This window comes from Chelonoidis abingdonii, chromosome 4 (genome assembly GCF_003597395.2).
Source record: "Chelonoidis abingdonii isolate Lonesome George chromosome 4, CheloAbing_2.0, whole genome shotgun sequence".
NCBI classification, from domain to species: domain Eukaryota; kingdom Metazoa; phylum Chordata; order Testudines; family Testudinidae; genus Chelonoidis; species Chelonoidis abingdonii.
This window is the reverse complement of record NC_133772.1, coordinates 23,763,169-23,789,428: the sequence shown is the minus strand read 5'-3', so window position 1 is coordinate 23,789,428 and position 26,260 is coordinate 23,763,169. Positions and strand designations below refer to the sequence as shown.

At 53.0% G+C, this 26,260-nt stretch overlaps 1 protein-coding gene across 6 annotated transcripts in view; it reads left to right on the top strand.

The window, feature by feature from the left end:
* The window catches only part of NAV1 (neuron navigator 1), a 321,220-nt gene that overhangs the window by 104,816 nt on the left and 190,144 nt on the right, over positions 1–26,260 (top strand). For 4 of the 6 annotated variants that reach the window (XM_075064958.1, XM_075064960.1, XM_075064959.1 and 1 more), the window contains exon 4: positions 18,067–18,807. The exons of the other annotated variants lie outside the window; for them this stretch is intronic. In XM_075064958.1, coding sequence (XP_074921059.1) covers positions 18,067–18,807 — 741 coding nt within the window. The remainder of the gene's footprint in view (positions 1–18,066; positions 18,808–26,260) is intronic. 6 annotated transcript variants of the gene reach the window in all.

Sequence of the window (26,260 nt, the reverse complement as noted above, 5' to 3'; positions counted from 1 at the left end):
AGTTTGGTTCATTTTTTCAGTAATGGTGCGGGGCTCTAGCCTTCTGGGTTTCAGCCAATGACAGCCATGAAACGACTGCTCGCTTGCCAGCCCGTTTGAGCTGGCAGTGCTGGATTTCTCATGGGTAAACCTGAACTCATAGATTCATAGATTCTAGGACTGGAAGGGACCTCGGGAGGTCATCGAGTCCAGTCCCCTGCCCTCATGGATGTGTGGCCCAATCTCAAGACCAAAGGGGTTCGGGCACGTTCAGAAAAGAATCAGAACCATGGGGTGCTGCTCTGACCTGAACCATTTGGGGTGGAAAGCCCAAATCCTGCTGGCGTGGAGTGTTTGAACATTGGGCTGGAGCGGCCTTATCTCCCAGATGGAGAGAATAGGAATTGAGGAGATGCTGCCCCTGGCGCAGGTTTGGGCCTTGCATATAAGCACACTTTTATCTCTGGGTGCCCATCCCTTGGGAGAATCTAATCAGAAATCAGAGCCATGCTTCTGAGCTGGGCTTCCCCACTGGTCTGATCTCAGAAGCCATGTGATGTAGGGGACTGAACTCAGGGCTGGAAACTGCAAGACTTCTAATCCCAGCTCTGTCTCTGACCGTTGTGTGACCTTGGACAAGTCACGGCTCCTCTCTGTGCCTCTGTTTACCTTTTTGCAGAATATGGGGCTATGGCAGGCATTAGCTATTACACATAACCTCCAAGTATTTTTTCTTAATGTGCGAGTGAGTTTTTAGTGTTAGAAGAAATACTACTGTTATTGCTTTCAGGTTGGTCAAGGTTCTGCATACAGGGAGCTACATGAGTGGCAGGAAACTTTGCTCTCTGTCATGGTCTCTGATTGGAGTCAATTCACGAGGCTCTTTGGGAACTGGTCATTAATGTTGGGCTGAGATTCCTGGAAGAAGGGATTGTTCTCCATGCTGTTTGACCCCCTCTGTTCCAGGACTGGTGTTTGTGTGAATAAAGCAAGTCACACTTTGGAGACACTCAGACTTTGCATCACTGATCTTTCCTCCTCTGGGAAACTGACCTGTGGGGCCCCAGCACACTGCCATTGCTCAGCTGAGGAGTGACACTGGGGTGAGAATGGGATAGTAATGTCAGAAAGAGGCTTCACTATTATTTTTTATTTCTAATCTATTATTTCTAATAATTTCTATTATTTATTATTTCTGAGGACCCCAATTGAGGCACCATGGGCTGAGCACTGTACAGATAAATTGTACACAGGCATCTGCTGCCCCAGGGATCTCACAATCCAGGATTTTGTCAGTACCAAGAGAAGGAACAAACAAAACCACCCTTGCAGGGGTATGTGAAGGGTAATGTGAAGCCCGCAGTGATCTGAGATCCTGTCTCCTCCCAGCACTGCAGCTGCAGTGCAAGCAGAAGAGGCCCTCAAACTAGACTCCCTCTTGATTTAAACAGAAAGGTGAAGTTGGCAGGCTGTTTGTGAGAGCCCCTTAACGCTGCCCCTCGTGTCCTCTCTTGACAGACATGCTGGAAGGTGCTTCATTTTCCTGAGGCATGTGGGGAAGTGGTGGCTAGACATGGAGCTTTGGAGGACTGCATTGGTGGGCAGCCATAAGCAGCCAGTGCAGGGAAAGGCAGGTTATTATGGAGCAGATATTCAATAGACTCTACTCCCAGTCAGGCACTGAAAGAAGTGGCCAGATTTTCAGAGGGGCTGTGAGTCCTGGGTGCCGAACTCTGGTTTCAGGTGTAAATCAGGAGTAACTCCACAGGGTTTGAGTCTGGCCTTTAGGTAGGTGCCTAAACGAGTGCTGAGGGAGTCTAAAAATCAGGGCCCAGTTGTAGGAGGTTAGCTCTTTGCACTCTGACCCTGCACGCACAATGGACAAGGGTGCTGACATTTATAATGCCTGTTTGAATCTTGTAAATGTGCCCAGAGCTGTAGCACTAGAAAATAAACCTCAAGCAATCCATCCAGCAATGTGAGGTGTTATATACCAACAATGTTAAATAGTCATGATATTTCTACCACAGGTCCGCTGGGAATAGCCAGCCAGCCCTCAGCATACTTTATCTATCCTCCTCTGTGGTTTGCAGTGGTGCTGTAGCTATGTTGGGCCCAGGATGTTAGAGAGATGAGGTGGGTGAGGTCAGATGTTTTACGGAACTAACTTCTGTCGGTGGAAGAGACACTTTCGAGTTACACCGAGCTCTGTGGAAACTTGAAAGCTCGTCTCTTTCACCAGGGGAAGTTGGTCCAGTAAAACATATTACCTCACTCCCTTAGCTCTCTATTTTCTGAGCTCCTAGTCTACACATCTGTCAGTCTGCCCTGCTACCTGTTAGTATCATCTCCGCCTGGCTATCCTCCTAGATCTTAGTATGCTGGTCTGCCTGGCTCTCTGGCAGGGTTACCTGACTGAAGTGGCCTCTGCACAGAAATGTTCAGGGTGGAGGCATCGATCTGTGACCTTGTCTCCATTCATGGTAGGAACCGGGCTCCATTATACCATCTGTTCTGGGAAACTCCTTGTATCTCTCTAGGAGCCTGGTAAGGAGAGTGGCTCTTTGGCTAAAGGGACTGTGACTGGGGCCTTGGGACAGAATCTGCCTACTCTGGGTTTGTGCCCAAACTCACCCTGGCTCTATTAACAAGGTACCCTCCACTATCCTGGCTCCAGCCTCTCTCCCCAGGTGTGGCTGATTTCCTGGCGATGCTGCCTGGGGATGTCCCATCCCCAGGAATGCAGGGGAGCCGGGGATTAACGTGTTAGCAGCCCTGGCTATGCTTGGTTCCAAGAGGCTCCTGCAAGGTGCTGAATGGCCTCCACACCCACAAAAGCCAATGGAGAGGAGGGTGCTGTGCAGCTGCCAGGATCAGGCCTTTATGCGGAGTTGGGCCGCTGCTTACCAGCTGGATGGGCTGGACAGTGTCCAGTCAGTCTCATAACCCTGCTTCAAGCTCCAGTGCAACGAGGGACAGTGGGATTGGCTGAACCTTACCCCTCTTGGAAAGATTGTCTGGGGTGTTTTAGAGGAGAACTCTGCAGCTCCACACAAAGCCAGGATGATGCTTCTCCTTGGCAGGCAGAGAGCAGGGATGTGCTCCTGACTCCCCAACTGATTCAACGTGTGCCATTGAGCAAACCACTTCCCCTCTTCCTGCCTCAGTTTCCTCAGCTGTCACATGGGAGCCTGTGATACTGATCCCTGTGTAAATCTCTGTGAGGTTCTTGGGCTCAGCATGTGCTGGAAGCAGGGAGAAGAGTGGGCGAGGGACAGGCTGACCATTTCAGTTCTGGAAACCCAAAAGGGAGGATTTGGAGAGGAGCCAGGTCGGAGATAGCACTAGGCAGTGGGAGGTTCTGCCAAGTGGGCTCTAGCACTGCACTGATCTGCTTCAATAGCCCAGAGTTCTGAGTGTTTAATACCAGGAGGAAAAGCTGCTGTAGGGTGTGTTGGTCTGAGCATCTCATTCACATGGACAACTGGAGAATACGCAAGGCCATATTTTATGGCCAGCTAAAGCAAGGCAACCATTCTCATGGTGGGCCGCATATACAATATAAAGACACGCTGAAGTCAAACTTGAAAGCCTCTCAGGTTCACCCAAGCAGCAGCCCATCACAGAGCAAGGTGGCAGCAGAGTTGTCATGTGGCCGTTGCCCGCTTTGAAGCAAGGCACCTTAACGCTTTGTGTTAAGAATGTGAACTGTGCAAAGCAAGGAAGGCGCAGCCTGCGCTGGTGGTGGATGAACAGGCCTGGCCCATGTGTAACCGCAATGGTGGTTCTTGCATTGGTCTGATGTGTAAGAGACGTGAGACTCCATCATCATCATCATCACCACCACTCAGGCAACTAGCCTGTGCCACCTCCCGCGCTGCAACATTTACACAGCTATTTTGAGTGCACTCGCTGGAGTGGAGCCTGCGCATCTGCCTGCCTGCGCTGGAACCAGTTGTACTGTAGACATCCCCTTGGTAGTCAGAGGAGAGCTTGTGCTCTTCCCTGTTGCAGTGGATGGCCGTTGCTATACCCTGCCATGAGTGTGTCAAGATTCAGGCTAAGGCCCCACAACATTTCTTCAGTACCTGGCTAACAGGGCCCAGCCAGGTCATTGCGGGCACGTGCATTCCCCCGCTGTGGTACACTGCACCTGCCCAGTAGCTGGTCACTCAGAGACAGGTTTCTTCCATCCCTAGACACTGAAGGCTGGATTCTCAGCTGAGGAGAGTGATGTGGGGGAAAGTAGCTCTAAGCTGGCCAGCTGCCAGAACAGCCTCTGGTATTAACTAGAGCAGCCTCAGGGCTGCTCTAAATTCTGCTTGCTGCCCAAGAGAACACTGGGCTGACTCAGAGCAGCAGAGTGCTGTGTGCCCGGTCCCTCCCCACCCCACCATGCACATACACTAGCCTAGAGCCAAGCCAGCATGAGTGGGGAGAACGGCCAGGCTGGTGGGGTTAAGGAATGTCCAGTCCTGCCAGCATGCAGAATGGGCCGAGGAGCAGCAGTGAGGAGAACTCCTGGAAAGCAGGTGCCATTCAGTGCCAGAATTAGCCATGGCTGGGCCCAGCGTGCAAATCGACACAGAGAAAGAGGGGTCGGATCACACAGTATAAGGGGATTACAGCCCCATTAGGGGATTCTGCCCTAATTTGCCTGCATGGCCATGAAGCGAACAAGGGGCTAGTGATCGGCTCAGTGGGTGCAGCCCAGACACCACTGCAATGGAGATTAAATACAGAGAATTACTCCTGTTTGCATACAGGTACGTTTCCCCTAAGCTGGCCCTAAGAAGCTCATGCCCAGTGTCTGGCTCTAGGGGAAATCCTGAGGTTGTCATCCAGGTCAAACTCTCACTGACTTCTATGGGGCTTAGCCCAGTAAGGCCTGGGAGGGAATGCAAGAATCAGAGGATGTGGGGGTGTGAGAGAGAATGAGAAGGCAGCGGATTTGCCGTGGATTTGTGGGATCTTATTACTCACCAATAGAGCTGGTCAAATCCTGTAAAGCCCGTGTGCACAACTGCATTCAAGTTCTAAGTCACTGTTCAGTGCAGCTGTGACCAAGTGGGGGGGTTTCTTGGTTTTTCTGTGTTTTCCAGTGGGTTGCATGCAGAGGGAGTAGGACTCAGTGTCCCTGGGTGTTACTGGTTTAACGGGGTGAGGGGAGAAGGAGTTTGTTGGTACAGAGGACCGGAGAGGGAACTTGGGACCCCAGCTGATGGCCTTGAGGATGGAGATCCCAGCGACTGGTGACCCAGAGACTCAGCTCGGGAGTCACAGCCGGTTCTGGCCAGTGGGAGGACAATGGGCTGCAAAGAGAGGACCCTGGTGACCTGACCAGCCGATTCCAGCCAGAGGGGCCAGAGGAGGGCTGTGAGGAGAGGAGACCCAGGCCATCCTGTTTACGACCCTGTTTACCTGGAGAGAAGACAATGGACAGAGGAATGGACAGAGGCAGGGCTTGGGGCTGAGGATATCAAGGCCCAGCAGGGAAGCAGAGGGGAGGTTCTGGGCTGGAGATGGGGAGCAGGCAGAGCCCCCCTGGCTGCAGGGAGACTGGGATGTGCTGGGCTGAGGGAGGCCAGGCCTGAGGCCCTGAGAGTTTCCTGCACTGTGTTCAACTCTCAATAAACCCTCCTGTTTTATGCTGGCTGAGAGTCACTCCAGTCTAGAGAACAGGGTTGCATCAACCCATTCAGGGGTGAGGAGGCCCGGGGTCCAGAGCGCGTGGACTCCCTGAGGGGGCCCATGGTGAGAAACAGATGTGCTAAGGCTCAGATAGGTGTGGTTCCAGGAGGTGGAGGGGCCTGACCCCAAGAGAGAGTAGATCCCTGAGAAGGGCTGTCTCACTGGAAGGGGCACCGCCCATGGACCACACAGAGCCAAGAGTGGGCACAATCTGTGAGTCCATGACAGCAGCCACGGCTGTGCCTCTTCCCTGTTTGCTGTCCACAAACAGCTGTGCAAGGTGGGTTTTGTCGAAGCTATGACTGCTGTTTGGGTGCCCCTCCTCGTGGCCCCAGGGGCCCCCCACTCTATGCTGGTAGCATTTGTTATTCTCCTCTTTAAAAAAGTGTTGCTCAGCCAATCAGGGAGCAGAAGCTGTAACCTTGTGACATAAATGACCAAGCATCTTGGGCATGGTGCTGGGCAGCAGGGATTGCACTTTAAGGAAAATCCCAGTACTGCTAGAATTGCGGCTCCCTCATCAAGGAGCAGCTGGGCTGTTTGTGACTCTGGTTCCCCCCCAGGTTCTGTGGCTTCTCTCTGCTGTATCTGCCATCGCCAAGCTGCGGGAAGCTTGTTCCACATGAAGCACCTGGCCCACCCCATCCCTGCCTCACTCCTTACTGTTGCTGGGTCACCGACCAGCTGTGAGCTCAGCTCCGTCACGTCCCAAGGTTGGAGTGCCTTGAATACGTGTGACAGCCGCCACCCCAGGGACTGAAGCAGAGACCCCTAGAGCTCAAATCCTGAGCAGCTCTACACTGTAACAATTCATATCCGCTGCAGCTCAGTCACGGGGGCACCCAGAATGCACACCCCCATGGGTTACATGGGTGCCTTTGAGGTGCCTGGCATGCCATTCTGCCTCTAGGAAACCCACACCTACCTGGCCATTCACTTCTGGTGCATTATGTGCCCCTTTCCTGCCCTCGCCCTCTGACCCTCTGTTCCAGAAATGGCTGTTCGGCTTGTGGGATCCTCCCCTGCCCACAATGATTAGGTCACCAACATCCAGCTGATGAGGCAACGGGGCTAAAGTAACTAAGGGAGTAGTGTGGCAAGGCATAAACTTCTAACAGGTCATCAGCTTAGGCTGTGTCCCCAGCCGGATTTTCCCAAGGACTGGGAGTGCCCTGCGTTCTGATCGTGTCTCTGCCACTGACTGGTTCTGTGACCTTGAGCAAGTTGAGTTCCCTCTGTGTGCCTCAGTTTTCTCATTTGTAACATGACTCCCCACTTTGTGATCTACAGCTGGGAAGCCCTATGTCAGAGTTAAGGATTGGTCCCCATTACCCTCCAGCCTCCAATTCTGTAGCTCCTGCAGCAGAATCCCAGATACTTCCTCTCAGTCAAAGTGCTTTGCAATCTGGGCACCTGTTCCTGCCCCACTGACATCGCTGAGATGTCTGCCATTGGCGGCAGGACCACAGCTGACTCACCACTGTACTTATGGGGAGGTGAGAAGCCACCACTTTTCTGGAAAGGGACATGGAGCCTTTAAGGGCCATGCCTGACAAAATCATGGCTTTTAAGGCCAGAAGGGACCATTCTGATCATCTGGTCTGACCTTCTGCATAGCACGGGCCAGAGAATTTCATCCAGTTACGCCTGCACAGAGAGAGTGTGGGTTTTTAAGGCATTGGCTTAAAGAGCCTCTCTGTGCCTCAGTTTCCCCTTCCCTTCACCTCCCTTGCCCATTTAGACTGTAAGCTCTTTGGGGCAGGTGGGCTCTGGTCCTGTCCCTGCCTTCCCACTGTCTCTCTGTCCTTATGGCCACATGAGGCTGGGAGCCCATTGTGGGCAAATCCTGGTGCCAGCAGGGCCCAGATGTTCCCAGCCCTCAGCCTGCCTGGGAAAATAGAAACCCCCTCTCTTCCAGCTGCAGCCCATCTCCAGGTGCTAGGGAGGGTGTTTAATTCACCAAGTCCGTGTGAAAATGACAACCTCTTTCTGGAAACAGCTTCTCCTGGCCCCTCAGCCTCATGGGTGTAACACTATCCGGCTTGGCAGAGCTCTGAGTCTGGGCTGAGAGCACAAATTAGTCACGGGGCCTGCTCAGGAGGCAGCAGCGGCATGGGAACCGAATGAAGGGACTCAGGCTCGCACACCTGGAGCAGCTCCAGCATTGACAGCGGTGCTCTCTGCCACTAGTGGGTCAGCAGACCCATGGCTCGCCATGGTTGTCACTCCAGTCCCATCCTCAAGCACCTAACGCCCCTAGATCTCTGCATGCGGAATGGCTTCGTTGGCAGCCCTTCTGAGCTGGGATTTAGAAATGTACATTAGAATTGCACTCAGCTGTGGTGCTTGGAGTGAAAAATAGACCCTCAGACCCTGGAGCTCCTGCCGGTGAATGGCAGGGGATTCATCTTGCTGGGGTGACGTGGGGCCGTTTCTTTCCCATCATAAGCTCTCCCCACACGTGAACTTCTCCTTGCTCTGATTTAGCACAGCTGCTGGGCTGTTGCGCATGGGAAACTAGCCTGACCCTGGGGTTGGAGTTGGGGAGGAGGTTACAGACCCATTCCAGCATAGCCAAGTGGTTAGGGTACTCAACTGGAGCATGGGAAACCTCGGGTCAACCTCTGCTTTGCCTGACTCAGAGTAGGGGCTTGCACTTGGGTCAGCCAGGTTGCCTCGCCATGGAGCTATAGAGTCAACCTCTCCTTTTGAAGCTGCTCCACTTGGGATAAAGAATTAAATCTATTCAGTGGCTCACAGAGACACTGATGCTCTAGCCTAGGGGTTAGGGAACTCACATGGGAGACTCAGGTTCAAGTTCCTACTCTGAACCTGGCATCGGCGGGATTTGAACCTGGGTGAGGGCCCTCACCGCTGGGCTTTTGGCTATACTGGGGTGGGTCAGTCTTTCTCTGGCTTTGACCAGAAATTCCATCCTGGATCTGAGGAAACTTTCACTGAAGCAGAGACATTTCTGCAAAAAGGTTGAGTTTGGACAACTTGGCTCCCCCCCCGCCCCAAGCGGCTCCATTTAACAACCTCCAAAAGGCAGTCAGCGCAGGTGAGGCCAGTGCTGATGTCCTGCAGGCCACTCCCACCATCCCCATGGCCCATCAGCCTCCCCACCTCACACCCGCCACCTCCTGCACTCTGACCCTCCACAAAACAAGGAGATTTAGAGTCAAATTTTCAGAAGTGCCTAAATGACTCATTTCCAAAGGAATCCAGGTGCACGGAGAGGCAGAGATTTTCAAAAGCCCCTAAGCAGGTTCAGTGCCTAAATCCCATTGGCTACGCTGATCCCAGTGCTTTGCTGGGAGATGGTAAAGCCCCTTAGCAAATCACATCCTGCTACAGCCAAGATCAAACTCCCCTTGCCAGCCCCTTCTTTGCTGTTAAATGGAAAGACAAATACAGCAACATTGTCTCTTTCTTCCTCTAATGACTTGATTGGATTCCAACAATCTATTATACATGCTCCAGCACTGGCCATTGCTCGCTCTCTCCTCTGTCTTCCCCCCACCCACCCTTTCAGTTTTCCTTTGAGCTCCAGGAATGACCCATTGGTCGGAGGATGCAGAGAGAGAGAGAGCAGAGAATTTAATGTTGCAAGCGAGATACAGCCAATGGACTCCCCGTACAGATGCCCTCCGCATCGAGGAATGTTATATCTGGGTTGAGGGTCACGAGGAGAAAATCACTGGCGAATTAATCTCCTCCATGAAGAAACCACTATGTGCACTATGTGCCTGGCATCTTCGCCCCCTTCCAATCTGATGGTTGATTCCACGTTTACAAAGTCATTCTTCAATGAACCATTCACAGACATTTATTCCAGCTCATTGTATTTTGCAGGCTTCTGTGCTGCCAGTGATACAGTGAGAGGTTTGAGGGGGGAGAGGGAGGGAAATCTAGTTACCTCATTTCTTAGAGGAATAATCAGACCCCCACCCCACCCCACCCCACCCCCACCCCAAAAATCCCTTTGCAAATTGGTCTTACAAATGCTCCAGACCTCTTTGGGTTGTTATTTTATTGACCGATACTGGGATGGCTGTTGCCACGGCAGCCAGGAGCTGGCTCTGCAGTGGAGGATGGTGGGATACTCCAGGGATGTGCAGAGAATATGAAAAGAAAGGGAGAGAAGAGAAAAGGGAGAGGTTGGTTTAGGGAGCATCTGAAACTTCTCTAGCTGAAATGATTCTTTAAAGGGGCAGAACTCAGTCCAAGTCCCAGTGAAAGTCCTATTACAAACCTCTCATTTTTGCAGCGCAATAGGTCTCTTCAGCGAGTTGGTCTTGACAGTTTTCATATTATGGTTCGTCAGGGGGCACAAAGGGCAGAACAGGTGCCTGTCTGACATGGACTCAGCACACACAGCCACATTTTCAAAGAGGGCCTCTGATTTTTTCAGAGCCTCCATTTTGGGGGGCCTCCGGTTGGGCACCCAAAAAAGGGAGATGTCCATAATCAGCTAAAGTGAGGATGGCTCATTTGCAAATGATTGACCAGAGACCTGTTGGTAGCAAATTAGCAGGTGAGCATGCACACATGGTGAAAGCAAGGAGCCGGCCTCACACACTGACCTGGGGGTTGTTTGCCTTAGCCTGGTGTGAGTTCCTGATGCCTCTCTTGGATGCTCTGCCAGTAATTATGCTGCAGTATGGTTTCCAGCTAAGGAGACCACCCTACTGGACCGTCACTGCTGTTAAACCCTGTGCTGAGCAACGAGGAGGGGCCGCTGGGTTTGGAGGGTGTGAGTTACAGGGTGAGTGAACTAGCGAGGTGCAAATTAGCCTGCTAGACCCTGCTTTGGGGTTCAAGTCTGCACAGCAGGATTTAGGGCTGTCAGCCAAGGACTAGAAAGCTCAGGTGCTGGATTTCTGGCATCAACTTTTCGCTTTTTATTCTGATTCTTTGACAATTATGGCTGCAAAGGGCTGGCTCAGCTCGGGGGCAAAAGGTCCATAGAGTTTAAATAGTTTCCCCACAAGCGTCTTGGGCAGGGGGTCCCTAAAACAGTCTCAGCAAGCCCCTCAGCTGCTACCTTTTGGCCTAAATGCTGTGACTCTGGGAATCACAAGCAGCCCAGCCTGGGTCAAACATCCTTTCACATGCGTCTGACGAAGTGGGTCTTCACCCACAAAAGCTCATGCTCCAATATGTCTGTTAGTCTATCAGGTGCCACAGAACTCTTTGTTGCTTTTTACAGATCCAGACTAACACGGCCATTCCTCTGATACTTGATGTCCTTTTATAGTTATCCAAAGAAAAAATTGTCCCAAAACAAATGCAGTAGTCCTGGGCTAGGCATACCTCCCCCAGCAGGGCTCTGACAGTCTGCAGAAGTCCTGGGCCATCCCTATTCAGGGAGCAAAGAATAAGAGGTCTGTTCTCCTCGGGATCAGCTAACAACTGAGCTGTCCCTTCATTACCTGACAGAGCATGCAGGTGTAGCAGGGAGGGGCTGAGTCAGCCACAGCAGCTTGTTAACCCTCGCTGGCTTGGTGCAACAATTGATTATTAGTTTATTTGTGTCTAGCCCATTTATACGGGGGCTGCCATAGACAATCAATACAGATAAAGTCCCTGGGCTGTGTGAAGCTGCTGATTAAGGGATATGGGTGCTCCAAATTAATAGGAATTGGGCATCCAAATCTCCTAGGCATCTGACAATCTCATCCTAAAGAATCAACCAGAAAGTGTTGTAGTTCCTGTGGGGAAATTCTATATTAGACCTTGTCCTGACACATAAAGAGGGACTGATCACAGAACTAAAAGTTAATGGTAGCTTAGGTACAAGTGATCATGACTTGATCACATTTATCATGTGCAAGCAGAATAAAGTCCAGACCAATAATCTTATCTATCTATCTATCTACACACCCGGTGCTTTAATAGGGACAATTTCACAGAGCTGAAAACAATTATGAGTCAAATCAGCTAGAAGGAAGAATATAACCAGAAGAATGTGAATAATCATTGGGAATAATTTCAGAACTAGATGCCCCAAAAGGCCCACAATTATGTACACAGGATCAGTTCCATAATTTAGGAAGCAGGCTGTGCTAATAAAAAAAAACAACAACAACTTGGTTGGTTTAGAGGGGAATTGAAGGCAGCTGCAAAAAATTATATAACAAATGGAAGAAGAGTGAAGTTGACAGTAATTAATATAAATCAGAAGTCAGGAATTGTAGAAAATTGATAAGGGAAGCCAAGGGGCACAAGGCAAAAATCTATGGACAGCAGTGTTAAGGACAGTAAGGAGTTTTTAAAATATACTGAGAAGAAAAAGAATCCTGACAATGGTATTGGTCCATTACTAGATGGAAATGGTAGAATGATCAATAACAGTGCAGAAAAGGTGTTCAATAACTATTTTTGTTCTGTTTAGGGGAAAACAGGTTATGTGATCTCATCATGTGATGATAACACTCTTTCCATTCCACTAGTATCTCTGGAAGATGTTAAACAGAAGCTACTGAAGACAGACATTTTAAAATTATCAGGTCCAGATAATTTGCATCCAAGAGTTTTATAAGAGTTGGCTGAGGAACTCACTGGACAGTTAATGTTGATTTTCAGTAAGTCTTGCAGCCCTGGAGAAGTTCCAGAAGATTGAAAGGCAGTTAATATTGTGCTAATTTAAAAAAGGGTAGATGGGATGACCCGGGTAATAGTAGTCCTGTCAGCCTGATATTGATCCAGGGCAGGATAACGGAGTGGTTGATATGGGACTCAATTAATAATGAACTAGAGGAGGATAATATAATGAATGTAAATCAACATGGGTTTATGAAAAACTGATCCTGTCAAACTAATTTGGTATCTTTTTTGAGATTACAAGTTTGGTTGATAAAGGAAATAAAGTTGATGTAATATGCTTAGCTTTCTGTAAGGTATTTGACTTGGTAGTGCACAACATTTCAATTAAAAAGGTAGAACAATATAACATTAAATGGATTAAAAACTGGGTAACTGGTAGGTTTCAACTTGTAACTGGAAATGGGAATCATCGTCAAGCAGATCTGTTTCCATTGGGTTCCTGTAAGGGTCAGTTCTTGGCCCTTCGCTATTTAACATCTTTATCAATGACCTGGAAGAAAACATAAAATCATTATTTATAAAGTTTGCAGATGACACAAAAATTGAGAGTGGTAAATAATGAAGAGGACAGTTCACTGATTCAGAGTGATCTGGATCGCTTGGTAAATTGGGTGCAAGCAAGCAATATACGTTTTATTATGGCCAAGTGTCAATATATACCTCTAGGAACAAAGAATGCAGGCTATACTTGCAGGATGGGGGACTCTATCCTGGGAAATAGTGACTCTGAAACATATTTGGGAGTGATGGTGGCTAATCAGTTAAACAGGAGCTCCCAGGGTGATGCTGTGATCAAAAGAGCTAATGCGACCCTGGGATGCACAGGAATCTCATGTAGGAGCAGAGAAATTATTTTACCTATTTGGCACTGGTGTGATCACTGCTGGAATGCCGGGTCCATTTCTGGTGGCCTCAATTCAAGGAGGAGGTTGATAAAGTGGAGAAGGTTCACATAAGAGCCACAAGAATGATTAAAGGATTAGAAAACATGCCTTCTAGTGATAGACTCTAGGAGCTTAATCTATTTAGCATAACTAAGAGAATGCGAAGGGGTGATTTGATCACAGTCTACAAGTATCTACATGGGGAACAAATATTTAATAATGGGCCCTTCAGTCTAACAGAGGAAGGTCTAACATGATCCAATGGCTGGAAGTTGAAGCCAGACAAATTCAAACTGGAAATAAGGTGTAAATTGTTAACAGGGAGGGTAATTAACCATTGGCCATGGGGGATTCTCCATCACTGACAATTTTTAAATCAAAACAGGGTGTGTTTTCTATAAGCTCTGCTCTAGGAATGGTTCTGGGGCAGTTCTCTGGCCTGTGGCACACAGGAGGTCAGGCTCGATGATCACAGTGGTCCCTTCTGCCCTTAGAATCTATGAGCCAGACCAGATGCCTGGGACACAGCCAACCCAGAACCTAGCAATAAGGCAGAAGCATGGCCCAGATCCTCTTGGCCTTACTCATGCAAGTAGCTTCCTTGAATCCTTGGATGGGCGGCTAAGGGAGATGGAAGAGACTTGCCCAAGGCCAGCCAGTGCCAGGATGAGAACTCATGTCCTGACTCCCAGGCCCGTGCTTCAATCCCTAGGAGACGTTGCCTAACCAAGGACATCTGCTCCCCGGCTTGTATCGGTCCCTGTTTCCTGTGATTCTCAGTGGCTAAGGGCCTAATCTTCCCGTCACAGGGAGTTTTGCTTAAGAAAGGACTGCAGAATTGGATCCCAAGGAGCTCTGGTCTGTCTGTATGAGTTTTCTCTGCTTTTCCAAGTCTCCTCCCTCTCCCTTATCTCTATAGCATAGTAATGTGCCCTAATGCAATATATTTTGTTGGTTGCCATGGAATCCTGCGTGAGGTCACCAGATAGAATTAATTCCACCCCTCCTAAGGGAAGAGTAATTAACAAAAAATGATGATAACCAGAACCCACTCCCCGCTTTGCCCTTAATTCCCTTGGAATATTAGAGATGGGCAGACAGATTCAGGCAGACTCGCCTTTCACGGGGGGTCAGAGGCTGCTGGAGTCTTGTGAGTCTGGCTCCTTCCTTGGGCCTGCCTGCTGCCAGGATTTCGCGTTCTCTCCCAGAGGGGCCACAGCTGCACCCACCACTCTCAGGGCCCAGCATGTCACTGCAGTGATAGGGATCGGATCCAGTTGGAGTCTTTCCATTGACTTCAATGCGCTTTGGCTGAGATTGGAGGTGCCCATCTTCAACTGGCTGACTGCTTTCACGTCCTCTGAGCAGGTGCCCCCAGGTAGTCATGTGGGGGTGGGGGGGAGTTGGACGTGCTGTCTGGAGCATTGAGGCAGCTGAGTCACTCTAAAACGTGTGGTATTGCAGCTAGCGCAGGCAGGACTCCTGGGTTCTATTTCTGCCTCTTCCATCTACTCTAACTGTATAAGCTGGAGGAAGTTGGGCCACAAAATGAGTTTAACAATCCCCACCCTCCGGACAGTGGGGTCAGGACTATGAGACCTGGAGAGAGCTGCCGGGGGACTCCTGAGGACAGGGCAGCAGGTAGGACTGCAGAGTACAGTGCAGAGATGGTCACAGGCAGGCACTAAACCCGGCGGGAGATGAGGGCACACCTACAGGATCAGGCAGGTTGGGCAGCACTGTGGCTGAAGAGCCGTGGTGATAAAGTGGAGCAGATACCACAGGGACAGGCGGTGTATAAAAACAGATGGAAATCATGAGCACACTGCACCAACCCGGCCTGTCTCCTGAGCTCCATCCCGCAGTGCAGTGCTTGGCATGTAGAAACTGCCCCAGAGCCCCTGCGCCCCGCATTATGGGGAGACACAGACTGTGCTGGCAGGACAGCTGTAAGGTGTGTTGTGGGTTCAGTTCAATCCGGTGCTGAGGACTGGGGCCAGGGCCAGTGCAACCATTTAGGCGACCAAGGCGGTCGCCTAGGGCACTAGGATTTGGGAGGCAGCATTTTCTGGGGCAGGGGAGCACGGGGAGGGCCACAGGCAGCAAGTAAGGGGGGGCCAGCATGCAGGGGAACTCCCTACCCCAGCTCACCCCTACCCTGCCTCCTCCCTGAGCACGCTGTGGGCGCTTCACTTCTCCCACCTCCCAGGATTGCAGCACCTAAGCTGATTGACGCCACAAGCCTGGGAGGTGGGAGAAGTGAAGCAGCGACAGAGTGCTCAGGGGGGAGGCGGAGAAGGGGTGAGCTGGGCGGGTGCTTCAGGGCGGAGGTGGGGGTGGGGAGCTCCGCCGGGGGGGGGGCGCACCTCAGGGTGGAGAGGGGCAGCTCAGGGCAGGGGCTCGGGGACGGCGGAGGGCACAAGGTGGAAGTTTCGCCTAGGGCGCAAAACATCCTTGCACCGGCCCTGGCTGGGGCCCCCTCCTTCCTTCCCATTGACCCCTGGGGAACAGAGGATGATTAGCTCCTTGCACCATTCAGCTCTGCACATGTGAACATGCCAGTGCAGCCTTGCTCTCTGGACGTCCTGGATGGCTGCAAAGACAAACTGCTCCATGATCCTGCAGCAACCGGACCTGGGCATAGGGAAGGTCTCTGGGCCCCTCAGGCTTGTGGTTGGACATTCCCTCCAAACTTTCCCAAACCCACCAGAGCTGGGACCTCAGAACAGAGCCTCTGCAGGGTCATCGCTGTGACTAAGCGGGCCAGACATTGGAGGGGGGGGGTGGACCATGAGGAGGCTCCAAGTCATTGTCTGTCCATGTGAAGTGAACAGGCCTGCTCCGAGTTATCTTGTCTGGGTTTGGAGCAGGCTTGGCTCACCACAACCCAGCCTCGCAATGAGTCAGGGGCAGAGCCGAGAGGCAATTTCCTCCAATAGGCATTTGCTCTTGAGCTGTTTGCAGACTTCCAGTGGGCCAGCTGAGCCTCAGCCCTCCCAGCCTTCGCTTTCTGTTTCTGGGCTGGGCCTCTGCCTTCCCCTCAGCTCCCACGGGCAGCTCTGCTTCTCCTCAGAACCCACAGATTGCTTCACTTCTCCTCACTACCCACAGATATCTCTGCTTCTCCTCAGCACCCACGGGTGGCTCTGCTTCACATCACCCATGGGTGGCTCTGCTTCTCCTCAGCACCCATGGGTGGCTCTGCTTCACATCACCCATGGGTGGCTCTGCTTCTCCTCAGCACCCATGGGTGGCTCTGCCTTCCCCTCAGCACCCACAGGCAGCTTTGCTTCTCCTCAGCACCCACAGCTTCACTTCTCCGCACTGCCCATGGGTGGCTCTGCTTTTCCTTGGCATCATGGGGTAGCTTTGCTTCTCCTCAGCACCCATGGGTGGCTCCACTTCACCTCACCATCCACAGGTGGCTCTGCTTCTCAGCACCATGGGTGGCTTCACTTCTCAGCACCCACGGGTGGCTCTGCTTCTCCTCAGCATTGCTTGGTGGCTTGGCTTCTCCTCAGCCCATGCAGGAGGCTCCTCTTCCCCTCAGTGTCCGCAGGCACTTTACGTCTCTGGAGCACCCATGGGCAGCTCTGCTTTTCCTCAGCACCCACGCGGCTTCCCCTTCCTGTCCACCAAGTCCGGCTTTTCTTTATACAGTCCTGAGCTAGCCCAAGTGACAAGGCCTCGGTATTTCTCTGTGTGCAGCCTGAGCAGGCGCTTCTCACCCCAGCACATATTTGCCACCCTAACTCTGATGCTCCCCTTTCCTCAGCCCCCTCAGCAGCATCTCTACTCCCAGCCATGGACACAGACATTCCAACCCCTGATCTTTAGGGGGGTGCCCACTTCAAGCCCTGTGTGCCAGGACATCCTGGTAAAGCAGTTTTGAGATCAGGGGGTGGAGCACCAAGCAGGGCACTGGGGTCAGAACTCCATCCCAGACTCCCACACACTGTGCTGCCACACTAGAAAAGTCACTTACTAGCTTCGTGACTCAGTTTCCCCCCTTGTACGCTGGGGATAATGATATGCCCTGCCTCATAGGGCTATCGAGCGCTTTGAGAGGGCACAGTCAGGGTGCTGCTTTTGAACCCTAGGAATGGAGCGAGCAGCTATTGAGCTGTGGCCCAAGACGGTCTGGAAGAAGGCTTTTTCCTGGCTGCCTTCTGTGGATCTGGGAGCGGCCGGCCCGCGAGATCCCCGATCCCCGGCTGCGTCCCCCCACTCACACGTGGAGCGAGAGCCTTGGAAGCGCTGGGGCAGCCAGGACACGCCTGGGGCCCGACGGAGCGGAGCTCAGGGTTGGCCCCCTCCCTTCCCCCCGAGCACATCCTACTGGGGAGCACAGTGCTCTGGACAGGGGGGTGGCAGGGGCGCCCGTGGGTGCAGCAGACCCTTTGCAAACCGGCCGTGCGCTTTGCGCTCCGACTGCCCGTGGGAACGCAGGCGATCCAGGGCAGAGACCGCGGAGAGGTGGCGGGAGGGGCGGAGTATGGGGCGAAGCCACTTTTCGCCTATGTAGGGGAGCGAGGCGGGGCGCTGGCTCCTCTGGGCTCTTTAGGGAACCAGCCCGCATCCCCCCTACCCCACCCCCGCCAGCCCTACGCACACCCGGGCGCACAGTCTCCCCTCCCCTAGCGCTCGAAATAGAAGCCGGCCCTGCCCCCGTCCCCTCCCCTCGCTGGCTGAGCATCGCAGGCAGGCGGCTGAGGGGGAGGGCCCTTTCTGCGGGCCCGGACCTTCCGCCGGGTCTCAGTCTGCCGGCGGCGCGGCACAGCGCGGAAGGGCTGCAGCGGAGCGCGCTGGGCTGGGCTGGGCTGGGCACCCCCCCGTGGTCTCACCGCCTCTCTCTCTCTCTTCTCTCCCCGCTCCGTGCCCCCCTGTCCTCCCCACCCAGCAGCCGGCGTGTTAAATGGTTTCAGCGCAGGCGGGATGCTTGGCACCAACCTCAAAAGCCTGGAGCTCAGCGGCGAGGGGCCGGAGGAGCTGAAGGGCTATCGGAAGGGGGCCGAGGGCAAGGGCGGCGGCATGATGCCCAAGCGGCCCAAAGCGTCCGGGGCGCACGAGCTGCGGGTCTTCAAGTCGGGCAGCGTGGAGAGCCGGCTGCCGCCCGGCCCCAGCCTGCGCAAGCAGAAGTCCCTCACCAACCTGGCCTTCCTCACCGACGCCGAGAAGAAGATGCAGCTCTACGAGCCCCGCTGGAGCGACGACATGGCCAAGGCGGCCAAGGGCGGCGGGCGCGGGGGGCTGAAAGCCAAGGAAGCCCCGCTCATGTCCAAGAGCCTCTCCAAGTCGGAGCACTCCCTCTTCCAAGCCAGGCTCGCCCCCGGCCTGGCCAAGCCGCCGCTGGCCCCGCTCCCTTCCAGCCTCGGCAAGCCCAGCCGCATCCCCCGCGGGCCCTACGCCGAGGTGAAGCCCCTGAGCAAGGCGCCCGAGGCCGGCGAGGCGGAGGACAGTAAATCCGACGACGAGCTCCTCTCCAGCAAAGCCAAGGGCCGGGAGAAGCCGCAGCAGCAGCCGGCGCCGGCGCCCGGCCCGGCGGGGAAGGGGCAGGAGGAGCGAGCCTACCTGAAGGTGGACCCGGAGCTCGTGGTGACGGTGCTGGGGGACCTGGAGCAGCTGCTCTTCAGCCAGATGTTGGGTGAGTCCCGTCCCCGCACCCGGTACCGTCGGCGAGTTCAACTCCGGAGCGGGATCCGCCGAGCCAGGAGGGAATGAATGAGGAAGGCCGGGGGAGGGGGCAGAAACCCAGCCCCTGTCCCCCCGGAATCCAGGGGCCCGCGGCTGAAAGCAAGGCCGAGTTTGGGGGGAACCTCCTCTCCCCTTTGGGGGGCTTGGTATCGGCATTTGGGTCCCGTTGAGGCTGCGATCAAAGGGACTCGCGGAGGGGGAGGAGTGAAAAGTGCCTAGAGCAAATGCTGAGTCCCGGAGGAGCCAGTCGTCTCCTCCTGGGTTTGTCCTTCCCCGCTTCCTTTATTCTGCAAGGCGCCTGCACACTGGGGCTCTTTACGTGGCTTTCCAAACCCCCCCCCCCTGCGTATTTGTCAGTGTTTCGTTGAGGTTCTGCCTTAAAAAATACCCCTCCACACACACACACCCAGCACACACACACTTTGTCTCCGGAGAACAATGCTTGCTTTAGCCAAGCGAGCCTTTCCTAGCCCGAGAGAAACCCCCTGGCTTGGCGGGCCGTGCGAGCTAGAACAGGGAGCCGGGGAAGGCGCCAAGGAGGAGAGAGCAAACGCCCCCCAGAAACAGAAATGTGGGGGGTAGAAAAGCGGCGCTTTCCTGGGCGTCCTTGTGATTGTCTTGGCTAGTGGAACTGACAAGGGGAAGGGAGAGCTGTGAGATACAGCCATCAGCCCGAGCCCACAAGCTGGGCGTGCATGTGTGTAAGGGTGTGCATGTCATGATTATCTCACCCGTGTCATTGACACGGGGAAGGGGTAAGTATGAGGTGTCAGACATCAGCCAGGGACCACAAGACGGGCTGGTGTGTCTGTATGTGAGGGGGGAGTGATGTGCATGCCGTGATATGACTGACATGGGGAAGAGAGAGCTGTGAGATGTCAGGCATCAACCAGAGACCACAAGATGGGCTGGTGTGTGTGTGTGTGTGTGTGTGTGTGTGTGTGTGTGTGTGTATAATAGTGTGCATCTGTGTCAGGGCGCGTGTGTGCGGGGGGGCTGGAATGTGACACTCAAGAGGAAAATGGATGACAGATTGTGCCTAGCATCCTAGGGAGAGGCAGCTGCAAATGAATCAACTTTCGTATTTGCAGCTGTGATGATCGCAGCTGTGAAAGGGCAGATCTCTGGGGTGGCAGGAGGCCGTGGGTCCACAGGCAGAAAGGAGGCACTGGCAGTGCTGAACATGGGCTGTCCGAGGTGACATTCATGCAGTAAATACAGTGGTGCCCTGAAATGTTGCGTGCTGTTGACCGCTGGCTCTGCGGAATGGTTGGATCTTTCATGGAAGTGTATGGGGGGAGAGATGCGTGTGCTCTTAGCAGTGCTGCTGAGTGCCTGTGGCAGGCAGACATGGAGTGATCTGTGGGAGAAGGGGGTGTGGCCGCTTACCAGGGTCTGTTCCAGTCCCTGTCGAGTCCCTTGTTTGTGGTACAGCTGCAATACAAGCATGAGAAGCAGGCTACTGGGCCGAAAGATGCTCTGATGCATCCTGTTAAGAGAAAGAGTCATTTGATGAAGGGATACCCGGTATCAGCTCTGCTCTGACCATCCCCTCTGTTACTATGGCCATCCTCCCCCCCACCCCCCCGTGGTATTACTAGGGACATCTGTCTGACAACATCAATGTTCATGCTCTGGCATGGCTATGCTGCAGTTCTAGTCCCCATCTGGAGCCCTGGACTCTCTGTAACCCTTCCTTGAATGGGTACTTCGGGGGGGCATCGACCGACGGGTGTGAGCTGAGCTGGGGAATAAGCAGCAGCAGCTGATCTGCTCTAAGCACAGAAAAGCCTGTTTCTATGCAACTGCCCCCACCCCCCATGATCAAACACACACACACACCCCAGAAAACAGCTGATAGTTGGCCAGAGCTGTGTGTAGGGATGGTGCTACCAGCAAGGAGAAAAGGGTGGGAGGGGCAGACTGGATGAGTTTTTGCTTCTGGAGGTTTGGGCTAGGAGAGAGCTGTGGGTGATACAGACATGAGCTTCATAGCCTTCGTCTGTTACACTGCAGACATGTATTTGTCCACATCAGGCAGATCACCACACCCTTGAGTTTGATTGGCAGCCACTGCTCAGGGCTGGGATAGCAAGGGGGCAGTGGGTCAGAACTGAGGGGCACTGGCAGAGCCCAGAGTGGGTCCAGCACTGGAATAGCAGGAGGGTCTGCAGAGCAGGCCTGGAGTGCGTTGGCACAGCTGCAGAGGGGGAGCCCAGCACTGGAATATCAGGGGAGGAGACTAGAGATTTGGTCGATGTGAGATGCCTGGCAAAGCTGGCAAGGCAGAGGATAGAAATAGCAGGAGGTTCTGCACTTCAGGAGCAAGATGAATCTGCAAAGCTGCACAGCGGAAAGTTGCACAGCATCTGGCTGCTCTTTTCCCAGCTCAGAGAAGCAGCCAAGCCCCAGCTTTCAAATGCTTACAATGTTCACACACACTTTCACAAAGGATGAAATATTAAAGGAGTGGGGCCTTGGCGAGGCTCAGCATGGGCTGGGGAAGGGGTGGGAGGCTCCATCACTGGCTTGGGTTTCAAGGCTGAACACACAGAATATCCCATTTCCTTGCAGCCCTGGAAAGCTTTCCACGTCCCCGTCTTGGCTGAGAATCTGCCCGCTCCCAGCACAAGAGGGGAGTGTAAATCCTAACGCTTGAAGGTTTGTCGGAGACACAGGCCAAGACAGCTGCGAAACCCGATCCCCTTTCCCCCCTCACGGGGAGCCCCCTGCCCCACTCAGCTGGGCCGCAGATGCTCTGCCAACACCATGCCCCAGATCCCAGTCACCTTGCAAAAGGCAGGATTAGAAGCTGGCTCTGGAAAAAATATTATCGGCCCTGGTGTATGTAATTTCCTGGCACACCTGCAGGAGTTACCTGAACATGTGAGTCGGGGCATGATAATGCCACTATCCAGCCTTGGGGCAAGGAAAGAAGGTCATGGGATATCTACCAGAGACACCCTGGAAGAAAGACTGGGCCAAATCTGCAGCTGTTGTAGCTCATCGCAGCTCCATTGGCTTCAATCGACTTCCACCAGTGGGGTTTCTGGCCCGTGATTTATGTACTGTACCATGTCTGCCCAGTGCAGCCTTCTCCGGATGTAACAGTACCTTAGCACTTGGCTCCAAGAGCCCAAAGAATGTCACAGCTATTAAAGAATTAAACTTCCCAAACCCTGTGAGACAAGCAAGTGTACCCATTGTGCAGAGGGGGAAACAGAGGAACGGACTAGTGACATTTCTTGTCCAAGGCCACATAGTGAGGCAGCAGTGGGAATAGAACCCAGGAGTCCTGATGAGCCATCATTCACTCCAACCAGATCTCTTCCCAAAGCCAGTAATAGAACCCAGGACTCCTGATTTCCAGTCTCTTGAGTCTAACTGCTAGATCCACCTCCCGCCTCAGGCCCAGAGCATCCTCTGCTGATGGCAAGCCATGGGCTCACAAATCCAGCTTTAAGGTGAGGTTTTGGAGTCTGGCTCCCATCTGGCAAGTGGCAGTCCAGGTGCTGGATTTGCCCCTGATCAGCAGATCTGCTTAGACTGCAGAACTGGCATGGGGAATCCAGTTCTCCTGCAATATTTTGCCCCTTCCACGCGGTAAGGAAAGGGTCATCCCAAAAAGATTTGGTGTGAGCTTGGTCCCACAGATCAGGGAAGGGTCTGGGGGCCCTGTTATTTTTTCCACACTGGTTCCTCCGTGGCTCAACCCAGCGCATGGCCTGGTCATGTAGGGAAGGAAGTGGGGCTGGGCGGGAGCCAAGGTCTTCCTTTAAATGCAGATGTCTTTGGTCATTAGCAAACAGTCCCAGAACTCTTCCTCTTTCCTGGGGTGGTAGCAAGTGTAGCGAGGGGTCAGGCCAGGCTCAAAGACCTTCTGCCACTGTGGATGCTTGACTCTGACTTCGGCTTGTGAGGAAGAGTCCAGATTTACCCCCATGTCTAACCCAGCAGCACAGACCTGGTGGAGGAACATCTGCCAAGAGGTGACAGGGGAAAGCAGCCGTGACTTCCCTTTCCTCTTGAGAGGCAGGTGGTCCGGTGGATGAGGCATCCGGCTGGGACTCAGCACAGGCTTCTATTCATAGCTGCAAACAGCTCCCTGCGTGACCTTGGGAACGTCCCTGCTCTCCTCTCTGAGCTGCATCTGTGAACCGGGGATAACGACACATCCCTTCGAGATCTATAGGTGATAAGAGTTGCTGCATCCAACTATCTTAGGCACCATCTGGCCTCCAGCACCACAGTGCCTGAGCACCTGGCTGTATTTACCCTAAGGTAGGGCTGTGTTACTGTCTCCCAGGGCTGGCTCCAGGGTTTTTGCCGCTCCAAGCGGCGGAAAAAAAAAAAGCCGCGATCGCAATCAGCAGCAGCTCCACCGCACCGCTTTCTTCTTTGTCGGCAATTCGGCAGCAGGTCCTTCCCTCCAAGGGACCCACCGGCGAATTGCTGCCAAAGAGCCTGATGTGCCGCCCCTTCCTCTTGGGAGCCCCAAATACCTGCTTGCTGGGCTGGTGCCTGGAGCGAGCCCTGCGCTCTCCATTTTACAGGTGGAGAATTGAGATGCAGAAAGTACCTCTACATTGCAAAAAGAACTCTGCACCAATGAATGTCAGAGCCTTGTCCAGCTTGTCCAGAGTTCTGCCAGTCACAATGGGGCTAAAAACAGCCGCATAGACGTTTCTGCTCAGGCTCTGAAACCTGGGGAGGGGGTGGGTCTCAGAGTACAAGTGGGAACATCTACACGGCTCAAAATCAGTTGACCTGGGTTCTGGGACTTGCTGCTGTGGGGGTGGCTTGCAGAGAAGACATAGCCCTAGAGAGGTTATGGGTCGGGTTTTCAAGGGCAATCAGATACCTAAAGAAGCAGATAGATACCTAGTGAGATTTTTTAAACCAATGAGAGTTAGGCACATATGAAAAATCCCAGTAGGAACCTAAACCTCTTTGGTAACCAGGCTGTATGTCTGCATTGCACACTAACCCTGGGCTCTGTCTTAGGTCTGAGCCCAAGCCCTGTTCTGTCCGCACATCAACCAGTCTGACTCGGGTCAGCAAGTGCTCAGCACCCAGCTCCTAGGACCCTGCTGGGAGTGTGGGGTGGAGCCCATGCCCTGCTGACTCGGCTCCACACTCTGTCACTTCAGCTCAGCTCAAGCTGCAGACCTGAGTCAGAAAGTCAGCACCATGTGGTGTGGATGCATTAGCACAGCTGTGAGACCTGGGCCCAGCTGCTGCAAGTCCAATTTACAGTGCAGTGTAGACGCTCTAGCACGGGCTTGGAAACACTGAGTCCACAAGTCTAAATCCCTTGGAGCCGGGCTTAGTGTGCAGGGCAGACGTACCCAAAGTGTCTAGCTCCAAGTTACACAGGAATTCTGCAGTAGGGTGACCAGAGAGCAAGTGTGAAAAATCGGAATGGGGGTGGGGGGGTAATGGGAGTCCATATTAAAAAAAGCCCCAAATATTGAGACTGTCCCTATAAAGTCGGGACATCTGGTCATCCTATTCTGCATTCTTGTGGAGAACTGAACCAGGTCTTTGGAGCGCAGGCTAGGGCCCTAACCACTAGGCCATCCTTCCTGTCTGCCTGTCTGTCTAACATCCCCGGCTTTGTGCTTTTTGGGTGACATGCACCTATACAGCATTGGATGGGTGAAGGCGAGAAGAAGGGAAATGATTGTGGGTTAGTTTTCAGCATTTCTGTACCATTAATGAGAATGTCCCCAGCTTCCTCCCAGAAAGGAGAAGGAAAGGGCCAAGCCAGGGAGTTTACAGCACTAGGTCAGCAGGATGGAGATTCACATTGTTTCCTGTCTTGCTGCTCAGGGGAATTTCAGGTTCTGCTTTGATTCTTTCCTCCCAACTTTGTGTTTTTGGACACTGTCTTGCTTCTAAATCAGACTGAGGAATGCCGAGGTTTCTCCTCCCAGCCAGCTTGGCCTTGCTCCATCCCTGTGATCAGAGCTCCCCCTTCCTGACTGAGCCACTGGACTGACCCCGGGGGTGACCAATGGCATGTGATGGTGGTTTATGTAAGAGTGCCCTTATGTTGTCTGTGCAAGCACAGGATCGCTGCATGCAGTCTGGCACTGGGCTGCAGCAGGGCCTGCTTGCTTCTCTGTTCTTCCAGGACAACCACTTCCAGATTTACACTGTCAGTTTTAGCCCAGGGGGGTAGAATGTCCTTGGAAAGCAGAGCAGGTCCTGCCAGTCTGATGTGTCCGATCTCTCAATGCAGAGCGGTAAATAAATGCAACTGCGCAGTTCTGGTTCTTCTTTGCACCAGGGTTCAGCTAAGGTAGCAAACATGTTGGGGTCCCAGACTCGTCTGAGGTCTGATCTCTGGGCCTGTTTCCACTTTGGGTAAATGAATCTGGGTCCCCCCTGGCTGATACGTGCGCTTAAGGGGGACCCGAGTCAGAACTCAGGGGTGTCTGGCTCTTGGGTTTCCTTTAGGGTCAGTTACAGAGGTAGAAGCCCATCTCCAGTAGGAACTAAGCAACATTTAGCTAGACTTTTGTTAGGCCTGCTTTGTGGGCCTGATCCTGGGAAGTGCTGAGCTCCCTCAATTCCCATAAAGTCATTAGGAGCCTGGGAATAGCAGGGTGTGGAGTCAGACTTGGCTCTTCCCACATGTGTGCCTGGGATGGGGTGGCAGCAGGAAACACTGAGGGGCAGGGATCCCTGGAAATGGCTTCCCACTTGGGTTCTCCAGAGCCCAGATCAGATGGTGGGAGGAACGTGCTGCAGGACACCTCTCTTTTCCATGGGATGGGGAGAGGGCAGAGTGGGGCTGAGAAAGGATTGAGGGGGGCTATGACAGACTCCATTGGAGCTGATGACTGAAAAAAGGCTAATGTAGTGCCCATCTTTAAAAAAGGGAAGGAGGAGGATCCGGGGAACTACAAGCCAGTCAGCCTCACCTCAGTCCCTGGAAAAATCATGGAGCAGGTCCTCAAGGAATCAATTCTGAAGCCACTTTTAGAGAGAGGAAAGTGATTCAGGAAAACAGTCAACATGGATTCACCACAATAGCAAGTCATGCCTGACTAACTTATGGCCTTTCTATGAGGAAATAACTGGTTCCTGTGGATGAGGGGGAAAACAGTAGACATGTTTATTGCTTGACTTATGCAAAGCTTTTGATACGGGTCTCCCGCAGTATTCTTGCGGCAAGTTAAAGAGTATTGGCTGGATGATTGGACTACTAAGATGGATAGAAAGAGTGGCTAAATCTGGGCTCAGCGTGGTAGTGATCAATGGTTCCATGTCTAGTTGGCAAGCTGTATCAAAGTGGAGTGCCCCAAGGGTTCAGTCCTGGGGCCGACGGTTTTGTTCAATATCTTCATCTAAATGAATTTTCTTTGGAAGGATTTCAGCAAGTTTGCAGATGACAC